This window comes from Delphinapterus leucas, chromosome 2, assembly GCF_059928025.1.
Source record: "Delphinapterus leucas isolate spDelLeu-1000000601 "Yukka" chromosome 2, BTC_Dleu_Yukka2, whole genome shotgun sequence".
Classification (NCBI taxonomy): Eukaryota; Metazoa; Chordata; class Mammalia; order Artiodactyla; family Monodontidae; genus Delphinapterus; species Delphinapterus leucas.
In genome coordinates this window covers 120,513,158-120,532,570 of record NC_143130.1, presented here as the reverse complement: position 1 = coordinate 120,532,570, position 19,413 = coordinate 120,513,158, and the positions used below count along the sequence as shown (strand labels likewise).

General features: G+C 34.8%; 1 protein-coding gene across 9 annotated transcripts in view; it reads right to left on the bottom strand.

The window, feature by feature from the left end:
• MIPOL1 (mirror-image polydactyly 1) overlaps positions 1-19,413 on the bottom strand; it is a 328,422-nt gene that overhangs the window by 62,214 nt on the left and 246,795 nt on the right. For 5 of the 9 annotated variants that reach the window (XM_089907628.1, XM_089907624.1, XM_089907621.1 and 2 more), the window contains 2 exons: positions 18,895-19,005; positions 6,943-7,173 (listed from right to left, as the gene is read on the bottom strand). In XM_089907628.1, coding sequence (XP_089763754.1) covers positions 6,943-7,173; positions 18,895-19,005 — 342 coding nt within the window. The remainder of the gene's footprint in view (positions 1-6,942; positions 7,174-18,894; positions 19,006-19,413) is intronic. The other 4 variants (XM_089907627.1, XM_089907625.1, XM_022570692.2 and 1 more) reach the window with 1 other exon arrangement.

Genomic DNA, 19,413 nt, shown 5'->3' with positions numbered 1-19,413 from the left:
ATTTCGTCTTAAACCAAAACTGTATGACTCTCTCTCTTATTTAACCCTTTTGCTCTTTTTCTCTCATTCTTCTCCATAGTGATCATCTGAAACATGTTTTATCTATCTTAGTAGGCTGAAATGTGTACTAGCCCAACTCTAGATCACCTATTGGAAGAAAGATTCTGAAATGAAGAAGCAAATCAAATGTAAGAAGCCATGTTGTAATTTAACTTTTTAGTCGCCACTTTCATGCTTTTTATGATTCACTCCATAAAGTTAACTATAAAAGGGAACTAATCAGGGACAGTGCAGATACTTAGGTTTAGAGAATCCCTTTTCTTCTTTAGCCTGGATCCTTCACTTTCCACTTCATTGGAATTTCTCAATTTTAATAATCCCACATTAATTCTTCCCTGGTAGAAAGAAATGAGCTAGACAATTAAAACTATGTTTTTTTTTTATGTCAAAGTGAGACATTCCTTGAAGATCAAGGTATAAGCCTCAATTCTTTAGTTTTTATAAAGAAATGAATATAATTATATCATCTATCAAACATGGTAGGTATCTCTGTATATAATAAAAGCAGCTCTAAGAAAACCTACTTTATGTACTCAATGGATAAGAAAGGTGATCCACTATACAAATATATAATGGAATTAAATTTTTAATAAAATACATACTTGTTTGATAGAGTACAACAAGACTTGTATTTCATAAGTTAAATATGTATTTAATTTAAAAACATGTGTTATGATTAAAAACCCAGAACATTAAATTCTTAAAAAACATATCATGTTCAAGAATAAAAATTAAGCATGCTAGACGCTTTACATTTTACGACAATTGTTTAGGAGGAATCTGAGTCCATCTTCCATATATAAATGACAATAAAGCTGTATCTAATTAGATCTAGATTTAGAAGGTGCCTTCCAAAGCTGACCGGGGTGTTCAACTGTACATAAACTAGCACAAATAAATTAACTATTTGATTTGTTATTTGCTGAGGTATGTATCATATTTCACAGAGCTTTTTGAATCTCAAACATAAAAAAGACTGAAGAAATTTCCAGAAAAATTTAAAATCCTCTCATTTACTACTAATACTAATAAATCCAAGTCAACTTTCAACATTATATTAAATATTGATTTAAACCTTGTGCTGAGAATTTATGAAATGTATTCCTTGATTCAATCAACAAGTATTTACAAAGTGTTCAGATACATCTAGTACTGCTTTGCAACTTGTAGTCCAACCAAGAATTTAGAGGAAAAATATCAAGATAAAGTTGGCAAGAAGCAGAACAATTTTAATGAAAACATAATGTAATTATATAAAAAATTCACTGATGCTTTTCATATTAAACTATGTAAGACTATTTTAGCACAATTATTTTACTAATTATTAACCATTATGGTTAATATCAGATTCTGGAAATAGCAACAAAACTACAAAGTTTAGTAAAGTCTTTGGATGAAAAATGTAGGCTTTAAAAAAAAAAAAAAATAGCAGGCTTTTTTTTTTTTTAAGTCAAGAAACTGTGGAAATGCTCTGTTCCCCTTCCCAGCACCCAGAGTCGTCTACCCTGTTTTATAATTCAACCTGCAAACAGATTAAGCAGCTGAGTTTGTGGAAAGTATGTTTGCTCTACACTAAGGACCCTTGTGTGACACTATGGCGACTCCCCTGATACCTCGAAGAGAACTACAGACAGTTTTCTCTCATCAGCAGGGAAACCAGGCTGAGAATTCACGATTTCTTTGTAACCTCAACTTCTTCATAGAAATCAGTATTTGGCCAACAGGCAGGAAAGACTTTTTATTAGCTTTACATGTTCTTTTCTTTTCTTTTCTTTCTGTCAATACCACTCAAAAGACACAGGATGCCGTATATTTCAAAAGGCAGTGTTTTATGCTGATCTTTGAAATTTTAATTACGCAATTAAAAATTAGAATGCGTGCAAATGTTAAGTAACTGATTTTTTTTAAAGCATAGAAAGAAAATTCTAAATAGTTGATGAATTTTTTTTCTTGAAAATTTGTTAAAAGTTTACAATTTTTTCTTACATCTTTTAGTCCAATCTATTTATTATATAGTTACATTTTATGACGAAACTTGAACAGTATCAGTGTAAATCTGGCCCACGGTTAAGATGATATGTGATAAAAGTTATTTCATTGTAAAACCTAGATCTTTGAGAGGTCTTCTAACCACGTACGTCTGGTTGTAAATACTTTTATTTTAAGTAACTATGTGTAGCTTAACCATGTTAAATTTAGTAAAATACATTAAAAAATTCCTTTGGGAAACTTGCTGTAGGCCAGAAGCATGTCTGTAGATGGAAAGACACATGGAAAAGTATAGCACAAAGAATCAGATTTCATAACCTCTTATGATAAAAAGCATCATTTAGTGGATTGGTGTGTCAGTTTTCTCTTTAATAAATGAGGATTATGGATGGTCTGGACAAAACTATTAAAAGAAGTTTTTCTCACAAAGTTCTCGTGCTCTTAACCTGCTCTTTAGCCTCCACATAACTCTCTGAAGCCAAGTGCATCCAGGATCGGCAAAAGAGTAATCTGAAAAGCTAAATCACTATGTGCTCTTCCTCCACAAACATACACATTTTTAAAAGAGATGTACCTAAGGAGAGTAATGCTTAACGTGAAGGAATGGATTTCCATTGGTGAAATTTTAGGCTTTATGATACCTGGGCCAAGAAGCTATTTTGGGGCAGTGAAGTCTGGCATTTACCACATTTTACTTTATAAGTGACTATCTGCTATAAACATTGGCTTGTTTATGGATGGTAATTCTGTACAACTTTCCCAGTATACTCCTATAGGTTAAAAAATTCAAGAAAAACGTTAGACTCTCAAAGAAATAAAATATAAATTTAAAATTCTACAATTATTAGAAATAGTATATGATCTCTCTGTCCTATTGCTGAAGATTTCAGGTCTTTTAAATGTAATTAAACTTGATGGAAGTTGGTGGTTAGAACAAGGGTTAAAAGCTGATCATTAACAAGTAAGAGATCCCAACTCTGAGGAGAGTGGAAGGAGTGGTGATGCCAGTGCCATACTCTTCTATGAAACTTGTGAGCTCTAGGTACTTGGCTGGGATAAAAAACTTTTTCTAGGGCTTAAAGCACATCAGAGCACACCTGAAGTTTTACTGTGCATTCCTGACCTGATCTGCTTTTATTTTATTCTGTCATTCTATTAAACTATTAAATTGTTCTAGTTCATATGTTCATAAGCATTTATGGAGCACCCACTTTACAGCAGGCATCTGTGCAAGTATTTGGAGGCAATGGGGATACAAAGAGGAGTAGAACACTGTCTATGGCTTGGAAAAGTTCGATGAATAATTTTACAGGGATTAGAGTAGATATACAAAGCAATTATAACATCTAGATGATTGAGACCTCTAATAAAGGTATGGACTAAGTATTACGAAAGAATTAAAGAATGAAAAAATAAAGAAGCATCACAGGGGTAACATTTAGACTGGAATTTAAGGAATAACAAAAATCTGGCCAGGTACTAAAAGGGAGGAATATGTTCTAAGAAGAAGAAATAGCATGTGCAGAGATATTGTGGTAGGGGGCATGTGAGGAGATGCCACTAGAACAATGGCAGAAGGCCAGTGATAGGCCTCCTATATCAGGATAAGTTGTTTAAACTTTAACTTGTAGGGGTTGAAGGGCTCCTGAAAGATTTCAAATGGGGAAATAATATAACCTGATTTCTGTTTTAGAAAAATTAACTCTGGTGGTGGTGAGGAAGATAAACTTGAGAGAGCTAGAGGCAGGTAAACTAATTTTATGATTATTTCAATAGTCTAGAGGAATGATTATTTCAGTAGTCATGAAGAATGATTAAGGCCTGAATTAATGCAATTAACAAGGGAAGAGGTGGAGGGAATCAGGAGATACTTAGGTAGCAAACAATGGGGACTGATGGCAAAGTGAACGTGAATGATAAGAAACAGTGAGGGAACAAGGACAGTTCTGAAACTGCTGAGGACTAGGAAAGTCACATAAACTCTCCCTGTGAAGCCAGTATAACTGTCCAAAATTTTTTTTTTTTTTTTGTGGTATGCGGGCCTCTCACTGCTGTGGCCTCTCCCGTTGCGGAGCACAGGCTCTGGACGCGCAGGCTCAGCGGCCATGGCTCACAGGCCCAGCCGCTCCGCGGCACGTGGGATCTTCCCGGAGAGGGGCACAAACCCCTGTCCCCTGCATCGGCAGGCGGACTCTCAACCACTGCGCCACCAGGGGAGCCCTGTCCAAATTCTTTAACTGAAAAACTTTTGCTTCCAGGAGTTAAGCAATTTGCCCTAAATCTCACAGGTAATAGGTAGGAAAGCAAGGACTCAAACACAGGTCTGTCTGACTTGACCACAAAGCTTGTCTCTATCTTTTATGCTGCACTGAATCTCATAGGATGAATATGTTTCTCATGAGGGAAAAGGGCAAAAGGCTCCAAGGAGAGAGGCCAACGTATATAAATGCATTAGTCCTGAAAAGGTAGTGCCCTTCTGAAGAATGAGATAGTGCAGTATGAGTGAAATGACAAGAGAAGGAGGGACTATGCAACATGCATTGTTCTAAAAGCATCACACGTATTATCTCATCCAATTCTTACAACATTATGAAGTAGGTGTATTACTGTCCACATACTATTGCCCACATCAAGGCAGTGTTTGAAAATGTCCTAGTTCACATACCTATGCGTTCTGAATCCAGAGCCTGAGCTTTTAAATTACCATGTTGAAGATATATGAGCATCTTTACTTATTTTACCATGCTCATATATAAATTTTATGATAAAGTATAATTAGGAATGGGCCATTGAATTCAATAATTAGGAAATTACTGGTAATCTTAAGAACAATAATTTAGTATAAGAGCTAGCCATAGTGTATTGAGTAGTAGAAGAGCAAATGGGAATTGAAAAACTAGAGGTAGTGAATACAGATCAGTTATTTAAGGAATTTGGTTGTGAAAGGGAAAGGGGAAATGTGGACCTTTTTAATTTAAATTTTAATTATTGCCTGGAATACTGACATATTTTCAAAGTACCTTCAAAAATAATTGCTAGTAATAGTGATTTCAGATTATATGGAGAATACTAATACCTAACAGAATACAAATACCTGTTAATATCTAACAAAGTCTTATCAGTTGGCTTCCTGGAAGGTTATCATCTTATATCCAACAAAATAGGCTGATGCCCACATTAACTGTAATGAAGATACACTGCACACTTGAGGGCAATTAAAGATGAAATATAGTGGATTAAATATGAAACAGAAAGCCTGATAATATTTCATCTAGGTCTGATTGCTAGAAATCAGAATAAAAGATTTAACATTTAAATTAAAATTTAACATTTAACTCTTGTAAATGACATAATTGTTGCACTTAAACTCTGTCTATGGATTGGTGCCATTTCCATTAAAAAGTCTTGATTTGTCTGTTGTTAAACGTGACGAATAAGGATAATATAGTTAGTTTTTCAAAAGGTTAAACTTATTTAATTTAAAGCGTTATCTGAGAAATGTTATTTCTACTTCTTGGGGTACAAAGTTATTTCTTTTAAAAATAATAACAATAGCTGATGAGATCTAAAAAATAAAAGTTGACAACATTTCCAAATTTTTTTAGAAATCTAATTGCTCTCTGGGAAACACTGTTTTAGGGAATTTTAGTTATGTATAGAAATTAAAGGATTACAGGTAAAGAAAACTTTGAAATTTTTAAGTATTTGTATCCTTTAAGCAAACAGAGCTAAATCCGATCTTGACTGTCAAAAGTTACTGATTGTAATTTACAATGAAATGAGATCTACCTAAATATCTATCCTGGGGTTCTTAGAATGTTAATATACTTTGTGAATAATCGGATACAGTTTCTGACTGAATATAAACTTAATCTTTAAACCTATAAAATATAACACCATAAATCATAAGTTTCAAGGTACATATACCTTAAAGATTAATTCCTAATCTGTTTTAAAACAGTCTTGACTACGTATTTACCTGATCTTGGGCTAGTAATCAAGATATAATTTCAGGGATGTTGAGGAAATGTTTCACATGACTTATTTTCAAACAAAAAGTATTGAGAAGTAAGAAACCTTGAAGTTAGCTCTACTTTTCCATACTGTAAAACTGAAAAAAAAAATTGTTAAGGAAGAAGGTGTGTCTTAGAAATTGAATTCAATTAGGTGTGTGAATGATGTAATGCTGTTAACAATACATAAAAAAGGGCTCAGTTAAAATGACAAGTTTTATTACATTAAAGCTGCTTTAGAAAATTCTGCTACAGTGTTCAAGTCCCATAAATTAACAAGTGACTTCCTTGTCTGATAAGTTATTTGTTAATATTTTGCTATCTATCATTAAGGACTGACTGATTATGCAGCTTTATTTAAATTTTAATAAAAATGCAAAGATTATTGAAAATAAATGTGATCACGTACTGTGAAAAGCTGGATTGAATACTTCAGAAGAACAACACAAGAAAATTAATTTCACTGTACTGGATTCTATGTGCCTAGAGGTCTCAGATTGCAAGGTCATAGATGATTTCAGCTCAAGTAAGATTATTGTGAAGCTAAATGAGTAGAGTTGGTAACTTCACTGTCTCTTCCCCTTGCTAATTACCTATTACCTATGAACTGATTTTAATCGTATGGCCTCCATGAACTCCTGAAGATCAATTATTCAATAAAAGTGGTTTGCCGTAAATAGTAACCATGATTCGCAAGTAAATGACTTTTTGACCCCAAATATAGATATGACAGGCCATCTAAAAAAGTTCATTTGGCTGAATCCACTTTTGTCTTAAACTATTAAGAGCATAAATAATATATTATTTAGTTGCCAAAAGAATGTGCTTTTGTTTTGTTTTGTTTCATGCTTTTGAAATAATGCAAGGTCATTTTACTTACTTCTGAACTTTGTCATTGGCTGCTCGGGAGGCCTCTATGGTGTGCTGAAGCTCTAATTCCATGTTTGCTCGATCTGTCAGAGCTTGCTGCAGTTGGGTAGCTAATTCATCATTTTGTTGTTGAGTGATGGAAACAATGTTCTCTCTACTTTTTAAAGCTTCTTCATAGGTATTAAGGGTATGGTTAAACTGATCCTTCAGGTTTTCTTCTTGGGATAAAGATTTGTGTAAACTGAGAAAATATAAAAATAAATAATTTAAACATAAATATGTAGGTTGACTGACCAATAATCTATTTAACAAAAATCTCCAGTTAGAAATACCCATTTCTACCCTAACACCATACACAAAAATAAGCTCAAAATGGATTAAAGACCTAAATGTAAGGCCAGAAACTATCAAACTCTTAGAGGAAAACATAGGCAGAACACTCTATGACATAAATCACAGCAAGATCCTTTCTGACCCACCTCCTAGAGTAATGGAAATAAAAACAAAAATAAACAAATGGGACCTAATGAAACTTCAAAGCTTTTGCACAGCAAAGGAAACCATAATCAAGACCAAAAGACAACCCTCAGAATGGGAGAAAATATTTGCAAATGAAGCAACTGACAAAGGTTTAATCTCCAAAATTTACAAGCAGCTCATGCAGCTCAATAACAAAAAAACAAACAACCCAATCCAAAAATGGGCAGAAGACCTAAATAGACATTTCTCCAAAGAAGATATACAGAATGCCAACAAACACATGAAAGAATGCTCAACATCATTAATCATTAGAGAAATGCAAATCAAAACTACAATGAGATATCATCTCACACCAGTCAGAATGGCCATCATCAAAAAATCTAGAAACAATAAATGCTGGAGAGGGTGTGGAGAAAAGGGAACACTCTTGCACTGCTGGTGGGAATGTGAATTGGTTCAGCCACTATGGAGAACAGTATGGAGGTTCCTTAAAAAACTACAAATAGAATTACCATATGACCCAGCAATCCCACTACTGGGCATATACCCTGAGGAAACCAAAACTCAAAAAGAGTCATGTACCAAAATGTTCATTGCAGCTCTATTTACAATAGCCCGGAGATGGAAACAACCTAAGCGCCCATCATCGGATGAATGGATAAAGAAGATGTGGCACATATATACAATGGAATATTACTCAGCCATAAAAAGAAACGAAATTGAGCTATTTGTAATGAGGTGGATAGACCTAGAGTCTGTCATACAGAGTGAAGTAAGTCAGAAAGAAAAAGACAAATACCGTATGCTAACGCATATATATGGAATTTAAGGGGAAAAAAAAATGTCATGAAGAACCTAGGGGTAAGACAGGAATAAAGACGCAGACCTACTGGAGAACGGACTTGAGGATATGGGGAGGGGGAAGGGTGAGCTTTGACAGGGTGAGAGAGAGTCATGGACATATACACACTAACAAACGTAGTAAGGTAGATAGCTAGGGGGAAGCAGCCGCAAGGCACAGGGATATTAGCTCGGTGCTTTGTGAAAGCCTGGAGGGGTGGGATAGGGAGAGTGGGAGGGAGGGAGACGCAAGAGGGAAGACATATGGGAACATATGTATATGTATAACTGATTCACTTTGTTATAAAGCAGAAACTAACACACAATTGTAAAGCAATTATACCCCAATAAAGATGTTTAAAAAAAAAAAAAAAAAAAGAAATACCCATTTCTAAAAATCAATAAAGATAACTTAAACGGGTAAATAAAAATAATTTTTATATCACAATATTATACTTGATAATTATCCATTTCTCTGCTTCTAGGCTGAAAGCTACCCAGACAAATGATTATCTTTGCTACCAAAGCATACAAAAAGATGCTGCAGGATGTTAATTTAATTGTATCAGTGTAAATATTACATTCAATTTTCTTTAAAAGGAATAGCAAAGAACTGGAGAATAAAGTATCTCTAGGTAAATAAAAGAATATAATAAGCTGACTGCAAAGAAGTGAGAAGTAAGAGAATGGGCATCAGTTTAGGAGATCCAGGGTCTATTTGGCTGAACACGTAATGAGAATGAATGAGATTTGTACAAATACTGATCAGTCTTATACACAGCATTTTCTACTTGTCACAATTGAGATATAAATGAAGTTAAAATCACAAGTCAACCTGCACAGAAATAATATGTATTCAGATATATTTTCTTTTTGTTAATGAATCTTATGCCAAATACATCCACTCATTAAGTCATACAGAGAAACAGCATATAAATTAAGACTAAATTAATGCAGAAGAAAATGCAGACAAATAGAATCTTAAAATGCTAAAGGTCAGATCTTTGATATGTCATTACACCTACCACCTGAGGTTATTTTGAAATGGCACCAAGCACCTCACTCAATTAAATAAAGACATTTTGAAAATATAAATATTTAATAATGGGAAATTTAAAATCCACACAGGAGATGTTCTTTTTTTATTAAATAAGATCATTTCAGTATATGCATACAAAAGAAATGTCGATGGGAGACTTGAAGTAAAACACCTTAACTATATAATACAGATTGATAATGTTGAAAGAAAGTAATATAATTCTTAAAGCTGCAGAAAGCTGGTCAGGGAACTTTAACTCTGGCTGAATATCTAGTCTGGTACTTTATCTAAAACTTTTCAAACTAAAGTAATTATAAATTTCTTCTTTTTGCTTAAATAGCCTATAAGCCTCTCCAGGGTGCTCACTTTGGACAAGGTGTCACACAGAAATAAGATGGACTTGAGACAGGGATAGTTAGCATACCAAAAGAAATCATGTCAGAATTCAGTTTAGTCCCTAAAAAGAGAGATGCTGCTAAACTGTGGTCAAGTGATTACTATATATGAAATAAGAATGGTGTATACTGTCAGATTTGCAGAGTGCAAAGAAAGTATCTTCCTTCATGGTTTTCATCTTGTTATGTATCTAACCCTTATTTCATTCTTCTTGGTTCTTTCTACCAATCCATATGCTTAAAGACTCCTGTCTCCTGCTCATTTTCCTAATTCTTTCTCTGTTCTCTCATACTTTCTGCATTGTTCCAACTTCCATTTTCTTTCAATCTACTCTCTTTGTTTACTTGAAACACCCAAGAAAGAAAGAAACTAAAAACAAACAAAACAAAAAAACCTTTAAAAAGTCTATGCTCTTTATCTTTAAATATCAATTTCATTTTTTTTTCTTTAATTTTTTGGCTGTGTCACACAGCATGTGGGAACTTAGTTCCCCGACCAGGGATTGAACCTGCGTCCCCCCGCACTGGAAGGCCGGAGTCTTAACCACTGGACCACCAGGGAAGTACCTAATTACATTTTAAATTACGTAATTTGCACAAATCCAAAGTATTCAGCTTGACAAAATGTAAAGAATAAAATACAGAACAAATGCAGAACACTCCAGTCCTCCCAGTTGATCCCCTTTCCAAAGGTAATCACTAGTCCAACCTCTATCAAGATTAATACTGCCTGTTTTTGAACTTTTTGTCTGACTTAATATTTTGCTTAACATAAAGTTTCTGAGATTCATCCTGTTGTTGTATTTTATCCTATGAAGTATTCCATTACATAAATACATAGCAACTTATTTAACCATTCCACTGTTGCTGCTATGAATAATTCCTGTATGTGTCTTTTGATGGACCTAAGTACCCATTGCTTTTTGGCTTTTGTTTCTTTTCCCCAGCTTTATTGAGATATAACTGACATAAGTACTCATTTCTGGAGCAGAATTCCTCCATAGGGTGTATATATGTTCAATTTATTCTCACATCAGCAAGAGTTCCAGTTGCTCTATATGCACCCGTAGAGTGGGATTGCGAGTCCTCTTAACTTCAGCCATTTTAATGAGGGTGCAGTGACATTTCATTCTCTTAATGTTGTCTTTTGATGAATGTAAGTTCTTAACTTTAATGAAATCTAATTTATTATTATTCCATTAATGGCAGTGCTTTTTTGTGTCCAGTTAAAAAAATCATAGCCTGCCCTATTCTTTATATTTTTAATCTTAAATATATGCTCCTCATTTATTATTTATTTATTTAAAAAGGGATTTTTATTTATTTTTGGCTGCACTGGGTCTTCGTTGCTGCACGTGGGCTTTCTCTAGCTGCGGCGAGCAGGGGCTACTCTTCATTGCAGTGTGTGGGCTTCAGTAGTTGTGGCACGTGGGCTCAGTAGTTGTGGCTCGTGGGCTCCAGAGCGCAGGCTCAGCGGTTGTGGTGCACGGGCTTAGTTGCTCTGTGGCAGGTGGGATCTCTGGACCAGGGCTTGAACCTGTGTCCCCTGCATTGGCAGGCGGAATCTTAACCACTGTGCCACCAGGGAAGTCCTATGCTCTTCATTTAAAACTTGAAGTAGATCAGCATAGTTTGGGAATTCTGCATTTGTTTGTGATACCTAAAACACTATCTAGTATATTATAACCAATTAAATATTAAGAATCAATGACTCAATTTTTAAAATCACACCATTATTAAAATCAATATCATCCCCATTTAATCGCCTAATCATTCATCATTTACTAGTTTTCTACCATTTAATTTAGTCTTTTCCTTTTTTTGGCAAATTTATACTACCTGACTTTAATTTTTCTCTCAGATGGACCTGTAACTGGGACCCTTTATTCTCAAGCTCAAAAAGCTACTATTCATTCAAAATACCTTGGAAACCTTTAAATCCCCATCAAGTCTTTCTCAAACTGAAGCAGTAGCTGGAGTGATCTCTTAAAAAGATAAATTAGATAACGTCACTCAAAATCCTGCAATAGCACCTCATCAAACTCAGAATAAATCTCTGAAGATAACAAATTACATATTTTAACTCACTAAACCTCACAACAACTTAGGAAGGGAGTCCTATTAATATTACTTTTTTACTAATGAAAAAACTGAAACAAAGAGGTAAGTAATTTAATTAATCTCATACCCCTACCCTAGCAGAGCCAGAACCTGGACACACATCATAGCCTCCTTCCTGGGCTGGAATCCTCCCCTACTTGCCATGGGCTACAAAGCCCTCTATCATCCGGTCTCTCTACCTACCACCTTTTAGCAGACATTCCATTTCTCAGGTACAGCAAGCTTTTCCTGCTTGAAGCATTTCTTTGAAATGCCTTTCCCTCCACGCTTCTATGTGACCGACTCCTACTCATTCACTAGGTCTCAGCATAAATACTACTTTCTCAGATAAGCCTTTTATGTCTCTTCAGTCTAAATTTTGATGTTCCCTCCTTGTTATTCTGCCTCATAGAACCTCTTTTCCTTTTTAGAACTTACAATACTTTGTAGTTTTTTTCAGCTTCATCATGTGATTTACTTCCCAATTCCAACGTATTAAATTACATAGGGCAATTTTATTTATGGGAAGAATGCATTCATAAGTTTAATAAATTAAAATGTTCATAATTTAGGGAAATTTTCTTATAGGAATAAAAGTGAAGTAGAGAGGATATATTCCCAGCATGTATAAATCTATAACCACTGAAGTGCATTTTTGTTTTAGTGATGCTTTTTCCCTCAGAAAGCTCTTCCCTAAATTGACAAGAGGGCCACATTGTTTAGCTTTCTTCAGAGTCATATCACATGTAACCTCTGTTCAAAGTTGATTGAGATGCATTGATTTTCAGATGCATTTTTTTGTATAGCAGTGGCATTACAATTTAATGGCACTTAAATGACATTGTATGGGAAAATATTTTAAGTTATAGTAAGAATAAATTATAAAACAACAGAAAATCACTCTCAGAAACAGTGTGGCTCACACAATACTAACATAGGATGGTAACCATCCCTATTTATCATGAAGATAATGAAGTAATATAAAAAATTCAATTAACTCTTCCAGTTTTGAAATTATATAATTCTTAATGAATTAATTTTTCTAATTTAGTATAGAAAGTGAGACTTTAAAAATATTTTTACTTAGTAGTCTTTCATATAATCATAATTTGAATCCACACCAACTGTGACTATACATTATCTCTTAGGCTGCTCACCACATTGAGTCCAACAGCAGGCCAAGGTAGGAGATGCCATTCAATGGGTATTAGACCATTAAGTAGCATGTAATAGATTCCTTTCTGTAGTGGTTTCTGTCTTCATTTCAGTGTCTCCTGGTCTGTTCCCTCATGACTGTGATCCTGACTATTTTCCTGATCCCTAACTCTCTGTACTGCCTCAGCCGAAAATATCTTGGAATTTTCAGGTTTATGACCCACTTTTACATTTTGCTTGTAGATATTTATGTTCCCCTCAACTTGTGTTTACCTGCTTGTTCAACTCTCAACTGTAACGTCAAACATGGATTCATCTTATTCTTGCAAACTAGTACTTTTCCATCTATACCAAGTTTTGATGCTACTTTTCTTGGCTTCTTGTTTCCATGATCAACTATTTCTTAAGTCCTTTCATGAGATCACTTTATTCACCATCCCACTATATGCACTTACACTTCTATCTATGCTTCATTTACTTACAGTAATTGCTCAAGCATTCATATGATCTATATATACTGTTTATTTTAATTGAATAAATATTCTTGGATTAAAAATTTAGAGATGAGGTGTCACAGTATAGGCCAATAGTTCTTTTTTTTTTAAATTAATTAATTAAATTTTGGCTGCATTGGGTTTTCTTTGCTGTGTGTGGGCTTTCTTTAGTTGTGGTGAGAGGGGGCTACTTTTCGTTGCCGTGCGCAGGCTTCTCATTGTGGTGGCTTCTCTTGTTGCGGAGCATGGCCTTTAGGCGTGTGGGCTTCAGTAGCTGTGTTGCGTGGGCTCAGCAGCTGTGGCTCGCGGGCTCTAAAGTACAGGATTAGTAGTTGTGGCGCACGAGATTAGTTGCTCCGAGGCATGTGGGATCTTCCCGGACCAGGGCTTGAACCCATGTCCCCTGCATTGGCAGGCGGATTCTTAACCACTGTGTCACCAGGGAAGTCCCAGGCCAATAGTTCTTAACTAGGAGTAATTTTGTCCCTCAGGGACATCTTGTAACATCTGGAGACATTTTTCACTGTTATAACTGGAGGGGGGGATGCTACTAGCATTTAGTGAATAGAGGCCAGAGATGTTGCTAAACATCCTACATTGCAGAGGACAGACCCTCACAACAAAGAATTGTCTAGTCTAATACGTCAAGAATGCCAAATCTGGTAAATGAAAAGATGTCAGATTTGGACTTTGAAGAAGCAGATTTAAATTTCAGTCTTGCTGTTCACTCTGTCTGACCTTGGGAAAAATACTTTATAACTTTAAGTATTAATTTCCTCAACTCTAAAACAATGAGAAAAATCTCACTGAGTTCACATGAGAATAAAATAAGGTGATCTACTTATGTGAAAATATCTGGCACAATACCTGGCAAAAAACAAGCATTCATATATTGTATAATTTTTTAAGAAATAATTTATTTCTAATTAATTCTGTATAAGGTCTCATACAATATTTAGATATTTTATAAGTAGTTTGATGAAAAACAACTGTTGCTACAGGTTTTTCATGAATTGGGAGAACTAAACTAGTTTTCCTAACCTTTATCACTTACTGATAATATTATTAAATCATTCCGAAAAAAAAAAAGAGGCAGGTTTGGCTTGTTTCACTGAATAAAAATAAATAAAGACAAAGCGAGTATGGAAACCAGAAGTATGTGCTATGTTGTCCTCAGTATACATTTCCTGAAAGGACAGTGTCTGTTTTTACTTCCTGGTTTATTGCATGAATTAATTTGATCTGAGTTTCTACCTTACTGTGATTGCCTTTTCTCAAAAGAACTTCTTTTAACATTTCTTTCAAGGCAGGTGTACTGGTGACAAATTCCCTCAGTCTTTGTTTGTCTAAGAAAGTCTTTATTTCTCCTTCACTTTTGGAGGACAATTTCACTGGATATAGAATTCTAGGTTTATGTCCCAAGTTTTAGTCTGACATTCAAGGTGCTCCAGAATTCTGTTCTAGTTTTCTTTCCAGACTTTTTCCTAACTATTCTATCAAAAACTTTTATTCTAGCCAAATGGAAATATAAACTGTTCTTTAAAACTGCCCTCACACTTTTCACGCTGGGATTATTGCTCACACTGTTGCCTCCACTTGGAATTCTATTTCCCTACCCCTCTAAGCGCCCGATCACTACACTTCAAGATCCAGATGAACTGCCACAACCGTCATGAAGTCACACTCCCATGTCCTACCCAAGGAGACACTACTTCCTCTAAGCTCCATACCCTTTCCATACCCCTTGTATTATATTCATCACTTTCTACTATCCTTTATAGCTACTTTATACTCGCTTTATCTCCCTTACTTTAGTCTAATGCTATTGAAGGAAGGGGCCATTTTTTACTCTTCTTTATTTCCTTAGAGGGCCTAGCACAGTGGCTTCTCTATAAGAGGCAGACAAAAAGTATTTATTGAACATTGTTGCTTAAATGCTCCATTCGAATAAGTGGGCTCTAGTATTATAGAAGAGTCACATCAGTTTTATTTCCCTTTCTTTTCTCCTTATCTTTATGTGCAGCCTCATATTCTCCATTGCTTCCCTCATCCACACTCCATTCCATTCCATTTTTGAGGAATATTTAAAGATTAACATTTTTGTTTTGAGATCATTACAAATTCACATGCAGTTGTAAGAAATAATACAGAAAGATCCCTCATGTCATTTACCACTTTCCCCCAAAAGTAACATTTTGTAAAATTATAGTATAATAGCACCACCAAGATATTGACATTGATACAGTCAAGATACAAAACAGTTATATCACCACGAAGATGCCTCATATTTCCCTACTTCCTTACCACTCCATCCCCTATTTAAACCCTAAGAACCACTAATCTGTTTCCTATTTCTATAATGTCATTTCAAGAGTGTTATACAAATGGAAAGGTTTGGGGATTTTCTGTTGTCTCTCAGCATAGTTCTCTGGGGATTCATTCAGGTTATTGCATGTATCAATGATGGATTAAGAGTTTTTTTAGGAAATGGTCTGTTACTTCTAAATTGCCATTTTTATGCATGTAGAGCTGTCCATAGTAATCTCTTATTGTTTTTATCTCTGCGAAGTCCATAGTGATATCCTATCATTCCTGATATTCATAATGTGTTTTCTCTCTGCTCTTATGTGCTTCTGTTTTTTTTTTTTTGCGGTCCGTGGGCCTCTCACTGTTGTGGCCTCTCCCGTTGCGGAGCACAGGCTCCGGACGTGCAGGCTCAGCAGCCATGGTTCACAGGCCCAGCCGCTCTGTGGCATGTGGGATCTTCCCGGACTGGGGCATGAAACCGTGTCTCCTGCATCGGCAGGCAGACTCTCAACCACTGGGCCACCAGAGAAGCCCTTTTCTGTTCTTATTTTTAATATTTTCTTCCTTCTGCTTGCTTTGCATTTATTTTTTTGTTCTCTTTCCAGATTCTTGAGGTAGGACCTTAGATTGTTGATTTGATACACTTCCAATTTTCCTAATGCATGTATTTAGTGCTAAAAATTTCACTCTCAGCACTGCCTTAGCTATGTCCCAGAAATTTTGCTATGCAGTACTTTTATTTTCATTCACTTCCATATATATTTTTAAATTTCCCTTGAGAATTCTTATTTGACTCATGGATTATTTAGAAATGTGTTGTTGAATGTTCCCAAGTGTTTGGAGATTTGTTACATCTCCTTACCACATAAGGTAACAAAGGTTCCAGTTATTTAATGTGGACATCTTTTGGGGGGGGCATTTTTGGCCTATTACAATTAATAAAATCAATAAACCTATAGCCAGGCTAACCAAGAAAAAAGAAAGAAGATAAAAATTACTAATATCAGAAATGAAAGAGAGGTCATCACTACTGATCCCAGGGACATTAACAGGATAATAAAGTAATGTTATTAACAACTCTATGTCCACGAATTTAATAACTTAGATAAAATGGACCAAATTACTTGCAAGATACAAACTACCAAAACTCACGCAAGGAGAAATAGACAATCTGAATAAGCCTTTACCTATTAAATAAATTAAATCAATAGTCAATGCATTCCAAAAAAGAAAACCCGAGGCCCAGAGGAGTTAATCAAACATTTAAGGAAGAAATGATACCAATTTTTTTTAATACCAATTCTTTAAAATCTCTTCCAGAAAGTAGAAACAGAGGAAATATTTTCTAACTCAATCTATGAGTCCAGCATTACCCTAACACCAAACCCAGATAAAGACATTATTAGAAAAGAAAACCTACAGAATATTATCTCTCATGTATATAGACGCAAAAATCCTCAACAAAATATTAGCAAATCGAACCCAACAAAGTACATAAAGAATTATGCACTCCTATCCAGTAGGATTTATTCTCGGTATGAAACATTAGAAAATCAATTAATATAGTCCATTACAAAACAATCTAAAGAAGACAAATCATTTGATCATACCAATAAATGCAGAAGCAGCACTGGAAAATCTAATATCCATTCATGATAAAAACTCTCAGCTAATTAGGAAGAGAGAAGAAATTTCTAAACTTGATATAGAGCATCTACAAAAAAAAACCCTACAGCTAACATCATACTTATTGGTGAGAAATTAGATGTTTTCTCCCCAAAATCAGGGCCAAGACAAGGATATCTCCTCTCACCACTTCTGTTCAACACAGTACTGGATGTCCTAGCTAATGTAATAAGACAATAAAATAAAATAAAATGTATACAGATTAAGAAGGAAAAAATAAGACTGTCTTCGTTCACAGATAACATGATTGTCTATGTAGAAAATCTAAAAGACTCAACGAAAATAAAACAACAAAACTCCTGGAACTAATTAGTCACTTTAACAAGGCTGCAGGATGTAAGGTTAATATAAAGTCAATTGCTTTCTTATGTTGCAGCAGTGAACAATTCCAATTTAAAATTAAAACATAACACCACTTATATTACCACTCCCCCAAACGAAATATTTAGATATAAATCTAACAAAATATGTATAGGATCTATAGGAGGAAAACTCAGATGAAAGATATCAAAGGCCTAAATAAATGGAGAGATATTCCATGTGCATGAATAAAAAGGCTCAATATTGTTAAGATGTCAATTCTTCCTAACTTGTTCTATAGATTCAATGCAATGCCAATCAAAAGCCCAGAAAATTATTTTGTACATGCTGACAAACTGATTCTAAAGTTCATATGGCGAGGCAAAAGATCTAGGACAGCCAACTCAATATTGAGGGAGAACAAAGTCAGAAGACTGACACCATCCAACTTCAGGACTTAAAGCTATAGTAATCACGACAGCATTACACTGGCAAAAGAAGAGACAAACAGATCAGTTGAAGAGAATAGAGAGCCTTGAAATAGATCCATACAACAATGGTCAACTGATCTTGACAAAAAAGCATAGGCAATTCAATGGACAAGGAATAGTCTTTTCTTTAACAAATTGTGCTGGAACAAATAGACATCCATATAAGAAAAAAAATAATCTACACCAAGAACTTACACCTTTCACAAAAAGTAACTAAAAATGTGTTATAGGCCTAAGGAGTAAAATGAAAAACTATATAACATCTAGAAGATAACATAAGAGAAAACTGAGGTGATCTTGGGTTTAATAATGAGTTTTTACATACAACACCAACACCATGGATTTTTCATAATCCATGAAAAAAACAGATGTTAGACCTTATTAAAATTAAAAACTTATATGCTGCAAGACATACTGTTAAAAGAATGAAAAGACAATCCACAGACTGAAGAAAATCTTTGAAAAATACATATCTGATAAAGGACTAGTATGCAAAATATACAAAGAACTCTTAAAATGCAACAATAAGAAAATAAGCCTCAATTAAAAAATAGAGAAAAGAAGCAGATATATCACCAAAGAAGAAATACAGATGGCCTATAAACATACAAAAAGAGGCTCAACATCATAGGCTACCAGGGAATTGCAAATTAAAACAGTGAGATACCACTATACCTATTGGAAGAGCTAAATCCAGAAAAGGAGTAACACGAAATTCTGGTGAGGATGTGGGGCAACAGGAACTCCGGCTTATTGGTAGTGGTAATGCAAAATAGTACAGGTACTCTGAAAGACAGTTTGGCAGTTTCTTACAAAGCTACACATAATCTTACCATATGATACACTGATCGTGCTCCTAAGTGTTTACCCAATAGTAATGAAAACCTATGTCTACGCAACAACCTGAACGTGAGTGTTTATAGCAGCTTTATTCGTAATTTCCCCAAACTGGAAGCAACCAAGATATCTTTCAATAGGCAAATATATAAACAAACTGTGGTACATCCATACAATGGGATATCATTTACTGATAAAAAGTGAGCTATCAAGCCGTGAAAACACATGGAGGAAACTTAAATGCATGTTACTTAGTGAAAGAAGCCAGTCTGGAAGGCTATATACTGCATGATTCCAACTATATGACACTGTGGAAAAGGCGAAACTACAGACACAGTAAACAGGTCAGTAGTTGCC